Source organism: Erinaceus europaeus, chromosome 10 (genome assembly GCF_950295315.1).
Source record: "Erinaceus europaeus chromosome 10, mEriEur2.1, whole genome shotgun sequence".
NCBI classification, from domain to species: domain Eukaryota; kingdom Metazoa; phylum Chordata; class Mammalia; order Eulipotyphla; family Erinaceidae; genus Erinaceus; species Erinaceus europaeus.
The window spans coordinates 96,249,445-96,273,806 of record NC_080171.1 but is presented as its reverse complement, the minus strand read 5'-3'; the positions used below and the strand labels follow the sequence as shown (position 1 = coordinate 96,273,806).

The 24,362-nt window shown below is 50.7% G+C and overlaps 1 protein-coding gene across 5 annotated transcripts in view; it reads right to left on the bottom strand.

Annotated features, from left to right (window-relative positions):
• Nucleotides 1–24,362, bottom strand: part of NEK6 (NIMA related kinase 6) — a 105,409-nt gene that overhangs the window by 21,942 nt on the left and 59,105 nt on the right. For all 5 annotated transcript variants that reach the window (XM_060200141.1, XM_060200142.1, XM_060200140.1 and 2 more), the window contains 5 exons: nt 23,079–23,219; nt 21,630–21,692; nt 17,028–17,138; nt 12,314–12,422; nt 11,960–12,067 (listed from right to left, as the gene is read on the bottom strand). In XM_060200141.1, coding sequence (XP_060056124.1) covers nt 11,960–12,067; nt 12,314–12,422; nt 17,028–17,138; nt 21,630–21,692; nt 23,079–23,219 — 532 coding nt within the window. The remainder of the gene's footprint in view (nt 1–11,959; nt 12,068–12,313; nt 12,423–17,027; nt 17,139–21,629; nt 21,693–23,078; nt 23,220–24,362) is intronic.

Below are 24,362 nucleotides of genomic sequence, written 5' to 3'. Positions count from 1 at the left end.
GATGTGTGAAGTAACTGGAACTCTCGTGCATTCAGATGGAGACAGAATGTGGCCTGGCATGGGAAGCTAGGTGACAATATCTACTACAGGTAAAACATGAACCACCCAGTAATCCCACACCTGGGTCTGGCCCTGGAGACACACAAGCTTCTGTCCAAGTAGATGCACCCAGAATCACACCGAGTGGCTTTATCTTAATAGTCACACACAGGAAACAAACATCCATCACCAGTAAATAGATAAGTCAATAAGCACGATCTACTCACACAGTGGAATACTAAATAACAAAGAAAAAGAACAACTCTTCATCTGCACTATTCCAGCCTTTAGGTCCATGATTGATCAACAATTTGTTTGGCTTTGTATGCTAACTCTCGTCGACCACCAGGTTCTAGATGCTAGCAGGATGCCAACCAGAGTTCCCTGGACAGACAACCCCACCAATGTGTCCTGGAGCTCTGCTTCCCCAGAGCCCCACCCCACTAGGGAAAGAGAGAGACAGGCTGGGAGTATGGATCGACCTGTCATGTTCAGCCCATGTTCAGCAGGGAAGCAATTACAGAAGCCAGACCTTCCACCTTCTGCACCCCACAATGACCCTGGGTCCATACTCCCAGAGGGTTAAAGAATAAGAAAGTTATCAGGGGAGAGGATGGTATCGGAGTTCTGGTGGTGGGAAGTGTGTGGAGTTGTACCCCTCTTATCCTATGGTTTAGTCAATGTTTCCATTTTATAAATAAAAACTAAAAAAAAAAAATTAAGTACAGATGAGAAAAAAAATTAAAAAACCAAATAGAGATATTAAAAAAAAAAAAAAAAGAACAAACCTCAAAAACACACCACAAAGTGGATCCATCTCACAGGTGTGCTGTGAGGGAAAGCAGCCAGGCTCATGAGTGCACATGATTTGATTCGATGCTTCATTAAAAAAAAATTGTGGGGGCCGGGTGGTAGCTCAATGGGTTAAGCACACATGGCACAAAGTTCATGGACTGGTGTAAGGAGCCTGGTTCAAGCACCCGGTTCCTCACCTGTGGGGCGGGGGGGGGGGGGTCACTTCATAGGCAGTGAAGCAGGTCTGCAGGTGTCTATCTTTCTCCCTTTCTGTCTTCCCCTCCTCTCTCCATTTCTCTCTGTCCTATCCAACAATAACAACAGCAATGGCAACAAAGGCAACAACAGGGGCAACAAAATGGGAAAAAATGGCCTCCTGGAGCAGCAGATTTGTAGTGCAGGCACCAAAGCCCACAGATAAACCTAGAGGCAAAAAAAATTGTATTGCTACCTGGGTTATCTCTGAGGCTCTGCGTGACAAATTTTCCACTCCCAGCATCCTTTTCTCACTCCTCCTATTTGATAGGATAGAGAAAAAATATAGGACAGAGAAAAATTGAGTTGGGGGGAGGAGTTAGAGAGGGAAAGATAAAGAAACACCTGCAGCTCTGCTTTACCACTCCTGAAGCTTCCCCCTTACAGGTTGGGACCCAGGACTTGAGCCTGGGTTCTCATAGATGGTTATACATGTGCTCAGCTGGGTGTGTGACTGCCCGACTCCCTGATTCTGTATTTATCAAAAAGGAGAAAAATGGCTCTCTGGGGAGTAGTAGTTTGGGCAGGACTAGAGGGACTTTATTTACTGTATGGATATTGTACTCATGTGAAAGGTGACAAAAGGGTTTGACGGGGAGGAAAGGGCTCTGCTGCCAGGAGGGAAGCCTGAGGGACAGCATGTGTCCTCCTCCTGGTCCTCATCTTCTTCCTCGGGAAGGCCAAGACTTCAGGAAACCACACAGGGGTTCGCTGTGACCTTCCAGTCCTTGCAGGACTGTTTTTGGAAGAGAGGTGCACTTGTATTTCATCTTTGGGGCGTCACTGTTCTGGCATTTATTTATTTATTTATTTGAGAGGGAGAGACCACAGCATGAAGCTTCCTTCAACGCAGTGAGGGCCAGGCTCAAACCCGGGTCGTGCTCATGGCAAAGCATCATGCTACCCAAGTGACCTACTTCCCCAGCATGAAGTGGTGCACTTTTTAAAAAATTATTTTATTTTATTTTAGAGAGAGAGGGAGAGAGAGAGAGGGAAAGAGAGAGAGGCCAGAGCACTGGTCAGCTGTGGGTTATGGTGGTGTGGGAGATTGAACCTATATTGGACTATATTGGACTATATTGAACCTATATTGGACTTTGGAGCTTCAGGCAAGAGAGTGTCTTTGCGTAACCATTATGTTGTCTCCCCAGCCCGAAGGGGTGCACTTTTAAAGACCTAGATTTCACTTGGGAGGTGCCTTCTTTACCATGTGCATCCCCTACTGCATGAGGGATGCTTGGACCCTGTGGTACCTTTTTCTTTTTTCTCCCTCGGTCTCTGTCTCTCTTTCTATTTGAAAAAGTCAGCCCAGAGAGGTGAAGCCCCAACAACAAAAATAATGATGATATTTCTCGGTTTTCCACATAATAATGTGATGCATGTACAAACGATTATATACACTGTCAAATGTAAAAGCATTGATTCCCCAATGAAGGAAAAAAATAAATTAAAAAAAATGATAACAGTGATGATAACAACAACAGTAAGAGATTTCACATGCAGACAACAGCAGAAAGGCTGATCTGGCAGGGCTGGAGATAAGAATTGTAGGGAGTTGGGCGGTAGCGCAGTGGGTTAAGACCAGGTGGCGCAAAGCGCAAGGACCAGCCTAAGGATCCCGGTTCCAGCCCCCGGCTCCCCACCTGCAGGGGAATCGATTCACAGGTGGTGAAGCAGGTCTGCAGGTGTCTATCTTTCTCTCCCCCTCTCTGCCTTCCCCTCCTCTCTCCATTTCTCTCTGTCCTATCGAACAACAACATCAATAATAACTACAACAATAAAACAACAAGGGCAACGAAAGGGAATAAATAAATAGATAAAAATAGAAAAGATAGTTTAATAAGAGAATAAGATAACTCCTAAGCTGAGAATAGCATTAGAATCCCTTTCAGGTTTGAGCTCTGAAGGCAGGGCAGAACTTATTCAACAGCTCCTTTTATTTTACATTTACTTATTTATTTCTTTTCGTGTTATTTTATTTTGGGTTATTGCTGGAGCTTGGTGCTAGCACTACGAATCCTCTGCTCCTGGAGGCCATTTTTTCTATTTTTTATTGAATAGGAAAGAGAGAAATGGAGAGAGGAGGAGAAGATAAGAGAGGGGGACAGACAGACAGACACCTGCAGACCTGCTTCACTGCTTGTGAAGTGACTTCCCTGCAGGTGGGGAGCCGGGAGCTTGAACCGGGATCCTTGCACATGGGTCCTTGTGTTTCGTACTATGTGCCCTTAACCTGGTAAAGCACTGCCTGGCCCCAACAAAGCCTTTTATATCTCATAGCTGCAGCTTATAGGAAGGTAGATTGCTATGCCTCTTCTGGAGAGCAATTTGGCAATAAAAAAAAAACACCTAACAATGCAGATACTCATTTTAAACTCAAGGTTTATATTTCTCCTGTATCATGTATGCACTGGATCATGATGAAAAAGCCATGTAGTTTTCTGTGCAAAAAATGTGGCATGCCTTTTCCCACAGCCCAATACATCAAAGTTATATAGTTGAACATAAGCTAATTGTTCAGTGATAAGATACTAACAACAGCATATTCTCCAACTCCAACTAAACCATGGGCTTGCTCCATGGTAACACCCCCCTCCCCCATCAGATCCTGCCAGGATTAACCCTATTGTCTTGCAGCCTGGCACACTGTTTCTTGGACTGATGGCTGCCCAAGAGGTTTGCTCTTCATTAGCTTTAGCGTCTAAAGCTTGGTTAGTCCCTTATCAGGACACTATGCACTTCTGATGGCAATGATTCACAAAGCTGGACAGCAGCCCTCACTTCCACATAAGTTTCTGGGAATCATGTCATCGTCTCTACACACTTTCAGGGGGCTACTTGCTGTTGTTCAGCAGGAAAAGCCTTCAGTTGGCACAAGACTCCATGTAGGATTCTCTTGGGCAAGTGCATTGTAACTGCCAGCAGCAGCTCCTTGTATGTTTTGCTCATGAAGGAGCATAAGGAAAATGAAGGGCCAAGTGTGAAATGGATGGCCTGTTATATCCAAACCACAGGGTGAAATCCAAGCTGTTCTCACGCCACAGCAGGGACCTCAGACCAAACTGAAAGTGCTTCTAGCACCTCCGTGCTGTGGACAGATGTGCCTACAGGCAAGAACTGATGGGGTAACACAGATGTGGAAACTGTCCTTGGCAAGGGACTGTGGTGTCCACTGTCTGGCTGCACCCCCAAGCCCTTGCTAAGCCCCCTCCCACTTGGGGATGTAGCCGGCTCTGACCTTGACCCTTCAGTTATGTCATCTGCTCATTTTCAACCCACCTGCCCCCTTCCAGGAGGGTCTTGGAGAAAAGAATACCTAGTGGCCAGGCCCTGGTATAGGACTGATCCATCTTAAAGTGACAACTTTGAGTACCTGGGCCCTTGAGTCCCCCACTGGTCCCCCCAACTGCAACCCAGCCTGCTCCTCGATTAGTCTCCGGGCCTTCACAATGCTGTTCCTTCTGTGGCCTGGTGAACTCCTTTAACTTCTAGCTTAAAAGGCCCCTCCTTTAGCCAGGGGGAGCTGGTTGCTCAGCAAAGCCCAGACATTTAACTTGTTCCTTTCTCCTGTTATCAATTTCTGTGTCTGTCAGGGTTCCAGATCTCTGCCCCAGCCCTGCCTTTGTAAGGATAGTGAGGTGAGGGGTGGGAGGGGGAAGCTTTTGGAAAGCCACCTCCCCTTTAGTCTCCACTGGCCTGCTGCCTCTTCACTGCTCTTTCTGCTTTTACTCCAGATACCACTTATGTAAGGAAAAGAAGTCAAACACCCACATGTCATTCGTATTTCTCCTTTAAGATATCAGTACTCAGATATGCAGTCACTCATTCACTTCATCAATCCACCCATCTATCCATCCATCCATACATACACAATCATCTACCTCTCCATGCTTTCATCATCCACTTCTCCACTATCCATCCACCTATTTGTCTGTCTATCCATCCACTGTTCATTTCCATTCACTTTTTTTTTTTTTTAAGATTTTATTTATTAGGAGGAGAGAGAGAAAGAAACAGACATCACTCTGGTACATGTGCTGCTGGGGACTGAACTCAGGACTTCATGCTTGAGAGTCCAATGCTTTATCTACTGCACCAACTCCCGGATCACTTCTATCCACTGTTAACTGAGCCCAGATGCTGGGCTGAGCACACACACACCACCACCACCACCACCACCACCACCACCACCACCACCACCAATATGGCCATCAGAGGGAGCTGCCTGTCTTAGGAAGAGTCCAGAAGGAGCCACTGATGGAGAAAAGGCCAAATTGCTCAGTGTCTGCAGCAGCCTCTCTTAGAGGAAATTGCTAAGGATATGTGGGACCTAGAAGTTGGATACCAACCTCCCTTGTAACGTCCCAAAGCTTCTGATGAGGAATTAGGCAAAGCCTCACCCACCTGTTCAGAGACATCTGTGGAATAAATACATTTCTGAAGCATTAACTGAGGGAAGCCTGGCTCTCCTTGGCAGGTACTGGGTGTCCCCAAGTATCCTCACCTGTTCCATGATCCAGAAGAAGGATGACCCCAGTTGGCATGTTTAAAAGCAGGACACTCTGCCTGATGCACTTCCCATCCCACCCCCCAAGTTACGTGAGGCTGCAGGGTGAACAGCACTCTTTGTGTCTTGCCCACTTTCCCTGGGAAAAAAAGTCCACAAAGCCCAATTTTTATGCCGACAACAAGTACTCAAACATGCATAAAGCCTAATACATAACTTGCAAAAGTTTTACAGAGAAAATGAGAGACTTCAAAGAAGTTCCAAGCTGGCAGCAACCCCTGGAGTGGAGTTTGCATCCCCCAAGCCCAGGGGAGCCCTTATTCTGGGGGAGGGGGTGGTGATGGTGGTGGTGGGGGAAGCACAAAGTACCTTGCTCTTATCTTGTAGAAAAGGGTCAGGGGGTACTTCCTGCAGGCTAGGTGGCCGCAAAGTGCCCACAGATCTGACCACAGGTTTGAAGGATGCTCAAAGGCAGAGATGGCACAGCTTGAAGACTCCAGTCCCAGGAGTGACAGCTCCCACTCGTCACAGTGGGGAACATAGCTCTGCATATGAAAGAGACAGCCCTGACCTCCCCATCTCCACCCAGAATGCCCCATTTCCAGCTTGTAGATATCAAAAGGGAGGATTCACACCTCAAAGCGGGTGGCTGATTAAAAGGGCCGCTTCTCGAGACACACTGCTCCTGTCACAACAAACTTCACTATGTTTTGAAATGTTCGCTGAGTTGGAAACATGTTCATTAGCCATGAGGATGGCACAGATCTCATGGAGGAGGGCTGGCACCTGCGAGTCCTGCTTCTTCTTCAAACTGGCTTTGAACCACTGGCCCTGTGATGGATGTCCACCCAGCAGGGGTACTGTGGGGGCTTTGGCATGGGGTTCCCAAGAGTTATAGACAGGACCTGGGGTTCACTAAGTGCTGCACCAGTAACTCACTAGCTGGTACTTCAATCCCATCTGCTGAAACAGAGGGGCTGAATTTGGTCCCTCTACACCCTTTAGAACATTGGTTTCTATGCTGGAAAATGGGTTGCGTACAACCAGCTCTGGATGAGAAGGTTCAAGAGTTCTGGGGAGGCTCGTGCTGACCACAGAGAGGCTGAACATGCTGAGGAGAGCGGTAGGGGAAAAGGGAACTGTGAAGACCAGTCCTAGGACCCAAATCGCCTTTCTTTGTGCTGGGTGTCATGATCTGCATTCTTATCTCAGCAGTGACCCTCAGCACCCATCTCACTCTCTGAGGACAGACTGGCCCAGCCCCTCCCAGCCCCATTCATTTCTCCTCTTATCCCCTCCAAGGCAGGAGTGCTAGCTGCCCTCTATGCCTGGTTGCTCCCCATCCCCAAGGGAGAAAAGCTGGGTTCCCTGTGCCTCCCAACTTTGGGTCCTGGGCAGCAGCCCTGCCCCTCAACACACACACTCTCTCTGCCCCCACCTGACCCCCCACCCCAGGCTTACCATTATAAACTCCTCCTTCAGTTAACTATTAGCTGCCCCCACGTCGTACACAGACAGCAGGAGAAGCAGCTATGCTGGGAAGAACATTGTGCTTTTATCAACTGACTCACTTTCAGACGGCTTATGTCCTTACCTGTCTATCCCTATTTTACCATTTGACATGGCACCAAGTGTTTTCCAGGTCTCCTCCCAGATGGATCAAAGGGCTGTCAGATGGGAGACGGGGAATCATCCCACCAGGCATGGAGGGAGGGGTACCACCTCATTGTACCTGGCTGGAACTGCACCTAGGGGGCTGGTGCAGTAGTGGAGGCTGTGATCACATGGGCCATGATCAAAGCAGAGCTGGGTTCCTGATGGAGACACCAAATGGACCTCATCTCCCAGCCCCCAGACTGTCAGGCTCTAGGGGAACTGGTACAACTCTTCCTTCCTGAGTGAATGAACCAGCTAGGAGCTGTGGCGTGCATCCGAGGCTGGGTTTAGTTTCTCATTTGCTATCCAGCCCCCTGGAGCTTTTCTCTTCCTTCTTGCCTTGACCTGCTAGTTTGTGCCCCTGAATATGCCCTGGCCACGGCAGATAAGCCACCTGCCACTCGACAGGTGGCCCCCCCATCCAGCTGTCCTTGCTCAGAATCTTGGTTTGACCCATGAAATTAGATTTGGGGGCCAGCTGTTACCAGGAGTCCTGGGCTGTGGAAGGGGGTGTTCAAGGATTAGGCAGGAGGAGGTCACATCTGCACAAAACTCTGTACCTAAGCTGACTAGGCTCCCAGGGTACCTGACAGTGAGGGATTTTTTTTTGTCCCGCCCAGTGTGGCTATGCTCATGGGGGTGCTGGTGTGACAGGCAAAAGCTCAATTTTCATTCTCTGTGGTACAGGACAAGCTGCCAGACACTCCTGGGTGCTCAGTTCCAGATGCTTATGGGGACCCGAGTCTACTTCCTAGAGCACTGGGGTCTGGGCCTGGAAGAAGAGCCCAGGGTGGGGGCCAAATACTTGCTCTGGTGTCCACTCTCATTTATCAATTGGAGATAATAAGTTGGAGTAAGATGATTTCTTTTTTAAGATAGAGACAAAGAAGCAGAGAGGCAGAAAGAGTCAAAGAGACTGTAGCACTGAAGCTTCCTTCAATGTGGTGGGGACCAGGCTTGAACCAGGGTTGTGCATATGGCAAAGCAGCACACTACCCAAGGGAGCTATTTCACTGGCCAGAGATGGATTCTGCTTTTAACCAAAAAAAAAAAAAAAAAAAAAAAAAAATTCCCCCAACCTCTTTCAGGACTTGTATTGGCTGCCTCTCCTTTCTGGTGAATACAGGGATTATGGGGACTGAAGGAAGGGGCAGCCCCAGGCTCCTCAGTGTAAGAGCCCAGCACCCCGCCTGCACACAGGGGGCTCTCAGGAGACTGTGCCGTGTCCCCGTAGTCAAGTCACCTGGGATAGACTGTGTCTGTCCCTCGACTGGTGTAAGGATCCTCAGAAAGCAGGGAAGGCTACAGCATCCCAGGTCCCCTGTACTCAGGGCCCAGGAAAGGGAGAAGGAAGGAATCTCTTCCCTGAAGCTGGACCAGGGGCGAGCAACCTAGGAAATGCAGCCAGTCCTGACCACTTATACCTGACAGTAGTTGCCCCCCAACTAGACCTGCTCCCCCAGACCCTGGGTGTGAGAGGCCTCTCTTCCTCCCTGTACCCCAGCCTGAGGTAACCCTGTCAAGCAAGTGGGGCCTGCTCTCCCAGCCCCACAATTTGTCTTGCAGCTGCTGCCATTGCTCGGAGCGAGACACTGCTTGTAGCTTGTGAGCTGTATATAGGCAAATCTTTCATTTTTCTTTCATTATGCCGGCGTGTACTGTCACTTAATTTTTATGTATGCAATCCTTCCTGACAAATATGATCTGCTGCCTGGTAATTCGTCTGACGCTCATTCTGTTCCTCTCTCTAATTATGGCTCCTATTCCTGACACTGAGGCAGCCGCTCTGCCACCGCTGGGTACCGCACCTGTCAGCCTGGCCATGGCATGACTAATGCCCTTTCATGCCAGCCTTGTGTTAGCAAATACAGAGGCAGGGAGGGGGGAGAGTGGGTAGGGGTGATGAAGGAGGCAGGAACAGGGGGGATTTGCATAAACCTGGCTGTGGGTCAGTAGATTCTGGGAGACTCAACCTGGCTGCCCAGACAATGTGGGTGCCAGTACTACACCCTCACACAGTAGGTATACAGGGCTAATGGATGCGTAACTCACACTGGAGCACAGTGAGTGTGAAGGCTCCCATCACCCCCAGGCCATCTTGAGTCTTCCTGCAGTGGCAATTAGTTCAATCTCTAGTCCAAGGGATGTGTGTCAAGGCTCAGTCAGCTGTTTGCAGAACCTCGCTGCAGAGAAAGGGCTGCCTCCTACTTCACCCAGACTTTAGTTTTGAGGCTGCTCCCTCACCACCATGGTACCTGCCCCTGGGTTCCTGCAGAAACTTGTCCTGGGAGCAGGGTCCTGCCAAGGTCTCCTTCTACCTACGGCACACCCTGGCATTCGCTCAGGGGCCTCAGGAAACACCCGGCTGGCACACACGGTCCTTCCTAAGTTCTAGCTCCTCCTCATTAATATAATAAGTGCAACAGTCCAAGTCGATGAGCTCACACTGTTGGACGAGACTGTATTCCTCCCTGTTCCTAACGATGTGATCCTAACCGGCTCTGATGAGCTCTGCAGTCTTTCCCACAGCAGGACGGAGCGGGCTTGAGGCCTGACTGACAGGGGACAGGAGGCAGCGGCTTTAACATCCCTCTCTGACAGTCTCCTTTGGATCCCGGATCTTTTTTTTTTTTTTTCTCTTAAACCTGAGAGATCAACTGACATTAAGATTCTCACTAAGAAAGGTCTGAGGGGACAAGGTGTCCTCCAGGAGCAGGAAGTCAGTCAAGGGCTGGAGTTCTGAAGGCCATTGTTGTCTCCTGATGCCCCTACCTAGATGCTGGAAGAGGGTGGGCACTGCATCTCAGCCCTGGCTTAGAAGACACTCTCAAGCTCCTGTCTTGCTTCCTTGTGGGCAAAAGGGAGGCCCCTGCAGGCCCCTGCTGCTGTGTGAGGTGTGAATACATGTTCAAAACTCACAGGATAGTGGGTTCTGTGCACCCTCTCCTGAGCTAAATGCCCCCATTTCAACCCTAGGCTCCATTTCAACCCTAGGGCGTTATAATGCAAGGGGACCCAGCTACTGTGCTCTAGGGGTGCCTCTGCCAGGGTGTGCATTCTAACCAGTGAGAAATTCTCCATCACTGGCACCCCAAGCCTTGAGGCACTGAGCTCCCAAGGAGGTTCAGCCAGTGGACCCCCTGGGTCAGATGGGGGGTGAGTTCAAAACTACCACACATACTCCACACATGCAAATATATTCATGTTCATGTACATTCATACTCACTCCTCTAAGGAGCTTGGAGCTGTGGCCTCCAGACTGAGGACACTTGTCCTGATGGTGTTACATAGATACCAAGCACCTCTACCTTGCTGGCATCTGTATGCATAGTGACAGTTTCCACTTGGAAAGTGTGCTTTCCAGAAAGCACCTCCACTGTCACCAGAAGATGCCGCAGGCACTTGGGGTTGGGAGGATGAATAGTACTGGCTGGGATCTTAGAAAGGAAGAGCTGGGTGAGTGGAGAGCAGAGTGACAGGGGGGCTTTCCAGCCCAGCAGGCAGGCAGGCAGGCAGGCAGGCAGCATGTGTGTGTTTGGGGGAGTACCCAGCTCTCCATTCATGGTCTGGGGTGGCTCACAGAGGGCCTCTGGAACAGCTCTCGCAGCAGACACAACCTCAAGAGAATCAGGAACTGGCTCCCTGAGATGCCCTTGTTCACTTCTGCAAAATGCCCCCATGTCTCCATTTAAACCCATGGGCCTTATAACGCAAAGGGATCTTACTACTGTGCTCTAGGGTGTATATTCTTTTAATTAATTAATTAATTCCCTTTTGTTGCCCTTGTTGTTTTATTATTGTAGTTATTATTGTTGTTATTGATATCGTCGTTGGAAAGGACAGAGAGAAATGGAGAGAGGAGGGGAAGACAGAGAGGGGGAGAGAAAGATAGACACCTGCAGACCTACCTCATCGCCTGTGAGGTGACTTCCCTGCAGGTGGGGAGCCAGGAGCTCAAACCAGGATCCTTATGCCGGTCCTTGCACTTTGCACCACCTGCGCTTAACCTGCTGCGCTACTACCCAACTCCCAAGGTGTATATTCTAAGTGAAAAATTCTCCATCACTGGCACCCCAAGCTTCATTCATATTCACTGTGTAACCAGTATGTGGTTTCAGAAGCCGGCCACTGCTACTCAGGACCAAACACCCGACCACTTCTTCCTGAGGCCAGCCCTTTGGTGCTCTGGCCCTCCTGTAATGGTGCCACCCACTGGACTTGGCATTCAAGGCCCTGCTTGCCTTCCTGGCCACCTGAGGTCCTGAGACATGCTGTCATGCTGTCCCTGCCAGTTCTTAGTCACTCCTCAAGGACCAGCAGAAAACTGCTGTGACCTCCTACTGGCTGAGCACCTGGCCCCTACTGTTTCCAAACTGCCCATTTAAAAGGTAAAATCTGGGAACAATTCAAATACCCTCCACCCCTCCCCATGGACTGGATCTAGTGTGGGGCTACCCCCAGTGGAACATGACACAGTAAGGCAGGTGACAGAGATACAGCTCCTAGTCCAGAAGGTGGGCTCAGTCATCCCTTCACTGGCAGGAGGTGGGGGGGGGGTTGTCAGCCCCCAGGGGGCCCCAAGTCCTTCTTTGAAGAGATTTGCAAAGCCCGAGGTCCAGTGGGACTTAAGTACCTTCCTGCACTAACAATCAAAGGCTCCCCAGGTCACCCAGGGCCACCAGGCTGGTGAGGTGTGACTCCTCTTACCTAGTGAGTGGGCTGCGGTGGTTTCGGAGCTGAAGAAGCGGCCCAGGCCGAGATCACCAAGCTTCACGACCCCCGTGGCTGTGATGAACACGTTGGCAGGCTTGATGTCTGCAGGGGAAGGCAAGAGGATGCTGTAGTGGGGAAGGAGGCCAGGGGGGCTGGCAGGTGGGTGAAAGCCCCTCACTGGCCTTCAGGGAGCATGTGTACAAGATCTCACTCTGACCCCTAAGGACAGGCAGGATGTCCTCTCCCACCTGCCTGGGAAGAAGAAAGTGGCCTGACTTCTCGGGGAGTTGAGTGGGGAGGCTGCAGGCTAGACACCATGCTGGTAGGGCCCAGGGGTAGGGAGTATACCTCGGTGCATCACCCGGCGGGAGTGCATGTGCTCCACAGCACTGCACAGCTGCACAAAGTACTTCCAGATGGTCCTCTCGGGGATCAGCCGCTTCTGCTTCTTGAAGTACTACATCAGGGAGACAGACAGGCCTGAGGATGGGTGGCTACAGGGCACCACTCTCCTCAGTAGGCAGCAGACCCCTGATGTGGTCAGTGATGAAGCTGCCGATGGTCCTATGTTGACACTACTGCTTTAGTCAAACTGCCCTTGGGCCCCACCTTCTACATCTCCCCAGCACGGCCATCTCTCACTCCCCACCCAGGGGGAGGGCTGGGGGATGGACAGGTCTGACACTGCCATGACAGCTGAATGGACAGAAGGCTGCTGTTTTCTGGGATCTTTCAGACACAGGTCTGCCTCTGCTCACTCTGACAGGGAGCTGCTTGCAGGAGTGGACCAGCATCAAGTGTCTCTGCTCCAAGTCCCGGCCTGGCTGGAGATGGGGACGCCTGAGACACACTTGGTGGTTTAATCAGATTCCTCCCCTCAGTCCTTGGATTTGACAAATCTCAGCACAAGTGATTACTAACAAAAGTGGCAAGAATCCCCAGGAAATGGGCCTGACATTGTCAAAGGACCCCCCCCCATCATGTTTCAACAGACTTTTCCATTGCTCGTAACATCATATTTAATGCTCCAGAGAAAAGCAAAACCTGACCCCTTCCTAGGCCACCTGGGTGAGTTGTGAGCAGCACAGTTCTGGGAGAAACAGACCAGTTCTGCACAGAAAGCACATATTACATTGGGGGCATACTGTGGCCAGGTCATGGGGGGAAAACTTAAACCCTGCTAACCCGAGTACTGGGGGTATGCTCAGGGCCTTTTGTTTCAGAGACCTCCCTTTCCCAGAGCAGTCAGGCATGAAACCACTGACTCGTGTGGGCAGCAGAACTGAAACAGGAAAGCTGGGCAGAAGGTCAAGATGATGGGAGGACCTGGGAAAAGGAGGTGTGGGGTGGAGCTGGATCACAGAGGAGGAAACCGAGGCCTACAGAGGCAAGTCGCGGCCAGAACCACAGCCCCACTCTGGACTTTCTGCCTAGAAAGTCCAAACTCCCAGCTGAATTCTCACAACACCCATGACCACTTGAGTCAGAGGGGTACAGAAGCTCCCCTAAGGTTACCCAGCCAGAGTTGGGATGGGATGTGGGCACCTTCAGCAGCTGGAAAGTGGCGGCTGGGAGATACCCGGTGTGGCTCTAGTCTGGGAGAGCTGACCCAGGCTCTCCGCACAGCACCATCACTGTCCCCCACTGGCCCAGGGCTACCCTGGACCTCTGTGCTGGGTAGTGTCATTTATGCTGTGATGCTAGTTAATCCTCATTACAGCATTTAAGTGGGGCCATGCACAGCTGCGGGTGCTGATTTTCTAAATGTCACATCCTAGAAGCGCCATGTGACATTTAGTGAGAAGGCGCGGAGTCTCCAGTGGGCTTAGGGGTGGCGGCAGCTCAGGGCTTCACCGTTCATCATAACTAATGTTGGCACAGTGGCCCCAGAGGTGCTATGTGGCCCCTGGGCTATGAGGACCGGAGGCACAAGGCCAGCTGGGCAGGTGACCATCATCAGGACCAGGCTGGGAGTCTGGCAAGGTTCTTGTTTCCCAGGGGTCACCAGAACGAGGAAAGGCCAGAGAACTGGGCTCCTGCCAATCCTCAGGCACTGTGCAAGGTGCGTTATGACCAGTTAAACTGAGGTGCGGGGCCCAGTGGGGTGCTCAGCTTTGGGTGCAGGGTCTCTGTGCTGCCTTTCCCTTTTGCTGGGGCAGCAGCCAGCCCTGCCCTGCAAATGAAGGAGTACACAGGAACAGCAAGGGGAAAAGGAAAGGGCTAGGGGTGGGGAGGCGGGCACTGCAGGAGGGGAGGCAGCCTGAGGTGATGAGGGAGACTCCTGCTTCGTCATTCTGCTAGGCCAGTGGGGGAACTGGAACTCTGAGTCAGTGCTGGCCTTGGGGAAGCCTGGATGAGGTGCAGGGTGAGGGGGATGGTGGATGAGGAGGGGTGCCCTACTCAAGGCCTCCTTCCTGTTTTACTAGAAGGAGCTTGCACCTCAGCCCTTTGGTTCCTGCGCAAGGGGTAGAAATAGGTGTTCCTTCAGGAGAAGGATTTGATTTGCCTAAGTCACCACGTAGTCCTGGCAGTCGATTGTAGCTCCAGAACACAAAGCCTCCCACACACCTCTATCAAGGGTCTTAGGACGCAGCTCATTGACCTTGACGTAAATTCCCCCTTTGCTCTTGGCAGCCACACCCAGCAGTGCTTTGTGAACCTTTGGATACTAGTTTTTTAAAAAATTTTATTTATTGGATATTTTGTTTATTGGATAGAGATAGGATGCAGGTGGGGGGGAGGGGGGGAGAAAGGAGAGAGAAGGGAGAGAGGAAGAGGGGGGAAGAGAGACCCAAATCACTGAGCACTGAGGCTTCCTCCAATATGGTGGAGGCTGGTCTTGAACCTGGGGCACATGCATGGCAAGCAGCACAGTAAGTGAGTTATTTCGTCAGTCCACCCCTGGGTATTTTTATCCCTCCAAGCTTTTTGCACAAGCTGTTCTGCCACTAGATGACTTGTCTTCCCTGAGGTCTCAGTTTACATGTCACCTCCTCCAGGAAGACTCCCCTGACCCCCCAAAGGTCATGAATTTGGCTTTGTGCATGCTGGCTTGTGACCAGTCATTCACAAATTTGACCTCCCTCTATGGGGTGAGCTCCCGGAGGCCAGTACTCGTGCAGTGACCTCTCCCGGGTCTCAGCAGGGGGCTGGCACCTAGTGGGTTCAGTGTGTGTTCAGTGAGAGACTGAGCCATGCAGGAGAAACAGTGTGTGCCATGTGGGGGAGGAGGAACGGTGACGTGATATAGCACATCTGTTCCCACCAGGGATCTGTGTGGAGATTAACATCCCTGCAAACGCATTAATATGTCAATGAAAATATAAAAGCAGGTGATAACAGCTCAAGTAATGCCGCCTCCCAGTGACACCCGTATTCCTCAGAGCCAAATTTCAGAAGAGCAAGCACCGAGTGACAGTTGGGTCCCTGGTGCCTGGTGGGGAAGGTGGAATCTGGGTCTGGCTCTGGCTGCCAGTGTGGCTGGGAGTGGGCTGGGGGGCTCAGGGCTGGCACAGGGGCAGCAGGCTGGGCTGGGGAGGTAGGTGAGTGAGGGGACCTGCAGATGCTCAAGGTATTTGGGGAGTGAGGGACCAGAGGAAGGAGCAGGGAGCAAGGGGCTCTTCTTCAAGACTGTGCTGCCCCTGGCAGGTGGCTAACCCTCTCTGGGCTTTGCTACCTGGAGACTTGCTATCAGGCAGTGACACAGTGACACAGCATGGCTGTGGCCTCCGGTAGGTGCTCCCGCTGTGGGTTTGTGAGGGTTGCTGAGTCTAGACTCCCAGCAGGCCTGGCCACACATCCCAGAATGCAGTGTGGGGGCTGCTGTGGGAGGTCAAGTGAGAGTCAGCCCTGGCTCTTATTTATTTGTTGGTGCAGCTGAGGTCTTGTGTGTGTGTGATTTCAGGCTACCTTTTCATTTAGTGGGGGGTGGAGGGATCATAGTACCAGAGTTTCCTCCAGTGCCACAGTGTGTCCCACGTGGTACCAGGGTTCAAACAAGAGCTGTATACATAACAAGGCATGTGCCCTACCTGAGGAGCTAGCTCTAGGTCCCTCACTGCTCTGACAAGTCAAGCAACCTCTCTCAGACCCTGGCCGCAGTCATGAGGGCGTCCTTCACAGATACTCTGCCAAGACAGGAGGGGTCTCAGAGAGATTATTTTGGGCAGTGCCCACTGAAGGTGGTGAAGCTTCCTCCCGCAGGTGGGGACTAGGGGCTTGAACCTGGGTCCTTGCTCATGTTCATGAAGCAGAGTGTGCTACTGCTCCAGCAATGCCCACTGAAGTGTCCCAGATTACAATGAGAAACCTAGGCTGCAGGCATGGCTCTGTTCCCCTTGTTGCTAGGTATCCTCAGGTAAGTCTCCTCATCTCTCTGGGCTGAGTTTTATCTTCTGTAAAAGGAGGCAGCTGAAGCCAGAAGACAATTTCTCTCTCCCTCTCTCCCTCCCTTCCTACCTCTCTTCCTTTCTCTCTCTCTCTTTCTCTCTCTTGCCTCCAGGGTTATTGCTGGGGCTCAGTGCCTGTACTATAAATCTACTGCTCCTGGAGGCTATTTTTTCCCTTTTGTTGACTTTGTTGTTTATCGTTGTTGTTGTTATTATTGTTATTATTATTGTTACTGCTGTTGTTGTTGGATAGGACAGAAAGAAATCGAGAGAGGAGTGGAAGACAGAGAAGGGGAGAGAAAGATACTTGCAGACCTGCTTCACCGATTGTGAAGCAACCTCCCTGCAGGTGGGGAGTCAGGGCTCGAACCGGGATCCTTACACCGGTCCTTGTGCTTTGCACTATGTGCTCTTAACCCACTGCACTACCACCTGGTCCCCCCACAAGACACTTTCTTAGACCCTGAGGCTGAGGTTTGGACCTACAGGGGCTTTTGTTTCTTCTTTGCTCTTTGGCAAGACAGAAGTGGCCCTGGCTGTAGGCAGTGATGGTGGTTAGGGGGTGCTCACTTTCGGGCCCACTGCTGAGGACAGGGCAGTGGGGAGGGGCTGCAGGCCCTGGGCCCCCTAAGTCTGGAAGGCCCACCAGGCCTTGCCCCTCCTGGCACCCTCACCTTGATCATCTGTGAGAGGTCACCTGCATCCGCCAGCTCCAGCACAATGTTCAGCTCATTGTCCTCAATAAATGAGTCCAAATATTTGATGATATTCGGATGGTTCAGCTGCTGCTCAGAGAGAGAGAGAGAGAGAGAGAGAGAGAGAGAGAGAGAGAGAATTAGTGAGTTGGCGTGATCTTAAAACCTGGTCCAGCATCCAGCCCACGCTCTTCCATAGGCTGTGTGTTGAGATGGGTGTCTGGAGGAAAGGCCTGTGCTGGTTGCTGGGTAGACCTGGGTGACATCAGGAAAGCCACTGTCTACTCCCAAACCTCAGCTTATTCATGTTTAGTGCAAGAAACAGCAGCTGTGAACATCAGATGGGCTAATGCCCCTGAAATAGAGCCTGCACAGAGCTGAGACTTGGGTGCTTATGAAAATGACCTCTTGCTCATTTCTTTACCAGCCCCACTGCCACGATCCACCAGGGCTCGACGCCTACCAATCTGTCCCTCTGTCAGCAGCTCAGCAGGTCTGCAGCAGGTACTCAGAAAGGCCCTTCTCTAAGGCCAGTGGTGGTGCATCTGTTAAATGCACACATCACCAGGTTCAAGTTCCCAGTCCCCAACAATGGTGGGGTAGGGAGGGAGCTTCACAAGCAGTGAAGCAGTGTTGCAGGTCTCTCTCTCTCTTTTACTAGCTCTCTTTCCCTCTTAATTTCTCAGTCTAAAATTATATATCACTCTTCTCTCTTTGTCCCCACTCTTTATAAGTTTCTGACCCACTCCTTGTAAAATCTAGAATAATGCCCCTGACTATGAGGGTTGCCCCAGGTCATCTCTCTCTGTGGAAGCCCCACATCTGCTGGCCTGACCACTGTGGCCCAGGATTGCTGGGCATGTGCATGAAGCAGAGCAGGGCGGCACCCCCTGTCTGAAGTTAGTACTTGCCTGGCTAACAGGAGTCCCTGACAACCGTTTACTGACCATTACACTAAGACAATGCCAGGATCTGGGAAAGCAGAGGATGTGAATATCCTGTCTCAGGCCTAGTCCTTGAGGGGCCCCAACAGTTGACAACCATAGGCTATTTAAATATATATATATATATGTGAGAGAGAGATGGGGATTTTGATTCACCACTTAAAATATGATGTTCTGGGGGCTGGGGAGACAGTGTAATAGTTATGTAAAAAGACTTTAATGTCTGAGGTTCTGCAGTCCCAATCTCCAGCACCATCATAAACCAGAGCTGAGCAGTGTTTTGGTCTCCCCACCTATATATATATATTTATTTATTGAGATTGAACAGCATTTTATTGTATGGGTTGACCATGTTAATAAATCTATGGATATGTGGGATGTTTCCACTTTTTGGCAATTAGGACTAGTTCTTCTATGAACACTGGCTAGCAAATGTCTGAATCTTTGCTTTCAGATGGCTTGGGCAGATACCTAGGACTGAAACTGCTGAGTCATACAACTCATTTCGGCCCCATAGTTTTACAGAGAGATTTACTCAAGAACCTTCAAAAGGGCATACTTTGCTTTATTACTTTTTTTTTAAGAATGTTATATTTTATTATATATCTTTATCTCTGTATATTTCTCTCTCATTAAGCTAAATAAATATTTTTTTAAAAAAAGAAAGAAAATTACGTTCTGTTGTTTTTGTCTTGTTTACATGAAGTCCTGGGGTTTTGTGCATGCAAAACCTGTGCTCTACCACTGAGCCACCTCTTCTGCCCAACCAGAGGCCGCATCACTGCTGATTTTCTAAAAGGCCTGGACATTGCTGGGAGGTACATGTACGCCACATGCTGACTTCTGCCTGTCCTTGGTGTGTGTATGTGTGTTTGTGTGTGCTGAGGGGGCATCACTGGGGTTTCACTGCTCCTAGTCAACTTTTTCAAGAACAGATACAGAGAGAGGGGAAAATACCACAGCACCATAGTGGGGGTTGGGCTTGAACCTGGGTCATAGTGTGACAAAACAGGTGCATATCCTGGTGAACTCTCTTGTAGACCCTATCCTTGGACTCTGAAATGGGGTGGGGATATAACCAGGCAGACATCACACCTGGCTCCAGTGACAAGGCCAACTGTCCAGTGGAGCCCACACCTTAGCCCGTAGCCTTTCATGAGCCCAGGTGTGTCTGAAAGGGGCACTCATGGTCCAGGCAGGTGCTTCACAGATGCAAGTGTTATAGTGTTCTGTGAGTGGGTGAGTGCTCCTCACCCTAGTGCTGTGCATTGGGGTTCAGGACAAAGCTGCACCTCAACAGTCATCAGTGAGACTCTTCCTGGTAACCTGGGTCAGCCCCCCTCTCACTGTGTATCCATGATCCATCTCCATCCTTCTCCTTGGGCCACTTCCCTATGATTTGGTCAATACCCATTTCGGCTACCAGCCTGAAGTCCCATGGAGTGGGGTTGTCCCCAATGCCCTGGGCCAGGCCTAACCAGGGTGGTGGGCATTGGCCAGGGGAAGTATGAAAGGCAGGGCAACAAAGGATCATCAGTGCAATGAACAGTCTTCTGGAATCCACCATCAGGGGTTCTGCTCTCTTGTACCCATGAATCCCTCTCCCGAAGGACCTGGTACAGGAGCAGTCTCTCTGTCCAGGATCTGTCTTCCCTCCTGATGGCATCTACTCAGTGGTGCCCCCCAAACTGTGCTGATCCTAGGAACATCTGCATCTACGTCTGTGTCTCAGCAGGGCCACACCTCTGGCCCCGGCTGGCAGCCCCCTGCACCAGGAGGTACTGGGATTCAAATCCTGGTGTGAACAATGTGATTGACGTTGCCCAGTGGCTGTTCTGGCTCTGAGAACCATATTTCTCTTTGTTCTCCAGGAAGCATCTTGTGCCCTGGCCCATCCTGTTGGGCTTTTTACAGTGGGCAGGGATATTGCACCAGCATTCTCCAAAGGGGCTGGCATTGCCAGGCAGAGCTTATAACCATGGTAACAAGGGCTATCTTTGCCTGGGTGCCCACCACACACCAGACACTGCACTGAGCCTTCACAGCACAGTTTTGCTTTTTCCCTACATCTCTGAATACAGCTCTGCAGCTACCACCCCCTTTTACAGATGAGAAAAACTAAGACCTGAACAATCAACAAGTTGCTCAGGGCCATACAGCTAGAGATCGAGGGGAGTGTCCATCTCCAAAGCTCACACTCCCAGCCCTCAGTTGCACTGCAGCCTGGGAAGGCACAGGGCTTCCCTCTTCAGCATTTCTACTGTATACTATGCTGGGAGTCCTGCACTGGAGGGTCTGTAATTACACATTTCTGTTCCCAGATGTCTGGGAGGCTTGGCACATCCATATAAACAATCCCTTACTTAACAGGGTCATGTGTTGGCCAGGGGCTGCAATGAATCAAGTGTTGGACTCTCAAACATGAGGTTCTGAGTTTGATCCCTGGCACTGCATGTGCCAAAGTCATGCTCTAATCCTGTTTCCCTTTCATTAATAAATACACAATTCTAAAGAAAAAAAAAATCCAGGTTGTGGGTAGCGGTGAACCCAGTTGAGCACACAGGTTACCATATGCAATGACCTAGATTCACACCCCCACCCCCCACAGAGGGGAAGTTTGTGAGCCAGGAAGATGGGCTATGGGTGGCTCTCTTCCTCTCCTCCTCTATCTCCCTCTGCTCTTTCAATTTCTCTGTCCTGTCAAGTAAGGAAAAATAAAATAAAATAAAATAAAATAAAATGAAAAAAATGGCTGCCAGGAGCAGTGGACTTGTTATGTAGGCACCAAGCCTCAGTGATAAATGGTGGCAAATAAATAAATAAATATAAGATAAAATAGCATTAAAAAGGATGAATATGTGGGGGGTGGGGGTTTCTTTGCTTTAATGTATTATTAGGGAGTAGAGCCAGGGCCTCACACATACACAGTACTCACAGTACTGCTAAATTCCTTCAGTGGCCTGATAGTTATTATACTTTTTTGTTTTTGAGGGAAGGAAAGACACTAAAGCACTACTCTAACATCCAGTAGCTCTCTTGGTGCTCCTATGTGGTGCCAAAGATCAAAATTACGGTCTCTTGCGGGGCCGGGTGGTGGCGCACCTTAAGCACATGTATTACAATGTGCAAGGAGCCGGGTTTAAGCCCCCGGGTCCCCATATGCAGGGGGCAAGCTTTATGAGTGGTGAAGCAGGGCTGCAGGTGTTTCTCTGTTTCTCTCCCTCTCTATCACCCCTTTCCCTCTTGATTTCTGGCTGTCTCTATACAGTAAATAAATATAATTTTTAAAAAAAATTACAGTCTCTCACAGATCTCACAGACACTGTTTCTCCCCAGCACCCCCTGATGGCTTTGTTGAGTCTCCCCAAGGTAGGAAACTACCTTGATTCTACCCTAACCAAGATGGGCCCCCATGCCATCGAGTGGCACTGCCATGATGGGGCAAAGATAGCCAGTTTGGGGGTGGTGGTGGTGAGGGCTGGACCTTGAGAAAATGAATGATCTGCATTCCCACCCCCACCTCCACCCCAGCTGAACATGCCACTCCTAAGCCTAACAGAGTGTGGAGGCTCAGACAACCTGGATGTGGCTGGCTTGGACTCTGGGTCACTAAAGGAGGGAGGGCCCAGGGACTCACCTTCAGCAGGCCAATTTCCTTGACACAGTCCTGCCTGGCCTTGGCATCCATCATCTCAAATATCTTGGGTGAGAGGGGAAAAAAAAATCATGATTAAAGCCTGGCACCCACGGGGTGGGGTGGGGGGTTGGTGCACGAAGTTGAATGCACATATTACCAAGTGCAAGGACCTGGGTTTAAGCCCCTGCTCCCCATTTGCAAGGGGGGAGCTTCACGAGTGGTGAAACAGTGTTGCAGGTGTCTCTATCTCTCTTCCTCTCCCCTCTCAATTTCTCTCTGTCCAATTTAATAAAATAGAAAGAAAAGAAAAATAGAGGAAAAGAAAGCCTGGCACCCAGTGCCTCCATGGGAGCCACAAGGGTCAGGACTCTGGAGGGACAACAGTGCCTACCACATGCCTGGTGCCCTGCAGAGCATGTGACACTGAATCCTCGGGCAGTTCCTAGGAGGATAATGCCAGACTTTCAGAGGAGGAAGCTAGAGTCTAGAAAAGTCCAGTGACTTACAGAGGCCACATATAGGTAAAGAGGTAGGCCAGGACACACACTGGAGTCTAGTTTTCACTCCATAAGTGGGGCCAATATCTAGACCTTACATGGTATGTGTGTGGGACACAGGGGGGAGGAGAGGGATTCTAGTGCAGGAAGGAGTCCTTCTAGCAACTCCGTGTTCATAGGAACAAACAAGTTCTACCCCTCAGGAAGGGGAACCAAAAAAAGCCCAAAACAGAACCCTAGATGCTTCTCCTTTGACACAGCAGAAAATGGGCCTTTTCTTAACAGAGGCACCCACCTCTCCTCCTGAGGTCCTGAGTCACACTCAACATTGCAAGGACATGGAAGCAATCCTGCTGGACACCCAAGCTGCCTCCCCTCACCTGGGCCTCCTCTGCCCAGTCATTCTAAATGAGCAAATCTAGGGATTCAGGACAACTGGGGAGCATTGAAAGCCATTTCCTACAGCAATGTAGGTGGCAAAGGTCCAGCAGGTCTGTGAAGGAGTGTCCTGTCCACACTGGGCTGCTCTGAAACAAATCCTACTCCCCCTACCCACACCACCGCCAGGACACACAGAGGTGGGGACCAACAAGAGCAGGTCCAGGTTCAGTGGGACGGAGGCCTAAGTCCCTGCTCTAGGGCCCTGGGGAGAGGTCACTGGGCTGTTTTCCTCATTGGAAAGGTGGGGTAACAGTCCCTCCCCATGGGCTGTTGCCCCTAGCAGAGGAGCCCTGTATACAGAAGGTGCTCAGTACATGCTCACTTTCCTTTCTTTTTAGGTTCACAATGAGCTTCAGATACAGAAGTCTGCCTGATTCTCCAGGAGTGGGGGCACTGATGCCCCCTGTTTATAGAAGAGGTGAAGAGAGGAGGGCCTGGTCCAACCTTAATCTTTAGACGAGGAGTGACCCCTGCGATGCAGCTATGACCCCATATGGTGGCAGTGGCTCACCTGCACCTTCTTCAGAGCCACCGTCTTTCTGTCCAGCAGGCAGGTGGCTTTGTACACCTCGCTGAACTGCCCTCGGCCTATCTTCTTTTCGATCTGGAAGTCAGCCAGAGAGCAGCGAAACGACAGGGTGTTCAGGTGCCTCTGGAGGGAGGGGCAGAAGGCATCAGTGGTCAGCCAGGCAGGAAGAGGACTGCTCCCCCCGCCAGGACCCTAACAGCATCTCCTTGAGGTGAATAAGGGATTAAGATTGCAAACCCCACTCATCGCCTCTGTCCCTGGATGCTCTCCACACCCCTATGAACCCTCAAAGAACCCTGCTCTGCAGTGGAAAAATCCATGTTGTGACTTCCTCTCAGTACTGTCAAACCTGGGGCCATACATACACACAGAGCAGGAACTCTGCTTACTGAGTCACCTCCCTAGGCTGCTTTGTGAGTACCTCCCCATGGAAATGTGAAGATGCTCTGACCTTGGGGACCTGAGCAGATGGTCCACTGAAGAAGGAGGACCATGACTTTCTCCAGCATATGCCAATGACTGTCACCTAAGCTCTTCCCTTCCCTTCCCTTCCCTTCCCTTCCCTTCCCTTCCCTTCCCTTCCCTTCCCTTCCCTTCCCTTCCCTTCCCTTCCCTTCCCTTGCCTCCCGGGTTATCGGTGGGGCTCAGTGCCAGTACTATGAATCCATTGTTCCTGGAGGCCATTTTTTTTTCCATTCCCCCCCCCCCTCCATTTTATTGGATAAGACAGAGAGAAATTAAGAGAAGAGGGAGAAACAGCAAGGGAGAGAGAGAGACACCTGTCGACCTGCTTTACCACTTGTGAAACTTCCCCATTGTAGATGGGGAGTGGGGGCTCAAACCCAGATCTTTGTGTGGATCCTTGCACTGAGTATTATGTGCGCTTAACCAGAGCACCACTGCCTGGCCCCTTGCCTAAGCTCTTTGGTAGCAGGGATGCACCCACCTGTGCACCACCACCATGCTCATTTCAGGAAACTGAGGCAGTGATGTGTCAGCAGGCAGGAGTGGAAGAACTAACATTTGAACCTGCGACTGGGATTCAGGATTCCCTACTTGTGTGTGCTGCTGGCCTCCCAACCCAGATTTCTCCCCTGATTTCCCTTGAAGACCCTGACCAACCAGGCCCATACCTTCTGCTGACTCACTCTACTTCTCTCAGACACCTAAGAAAAGACACCTGCCTGTGTCTTTAAATGTGAACTCATGCCAGGGAGACAGGAGAGAGACCCTCGCAATACGCTTTCTCCTCTCTCCCCTCTCTGA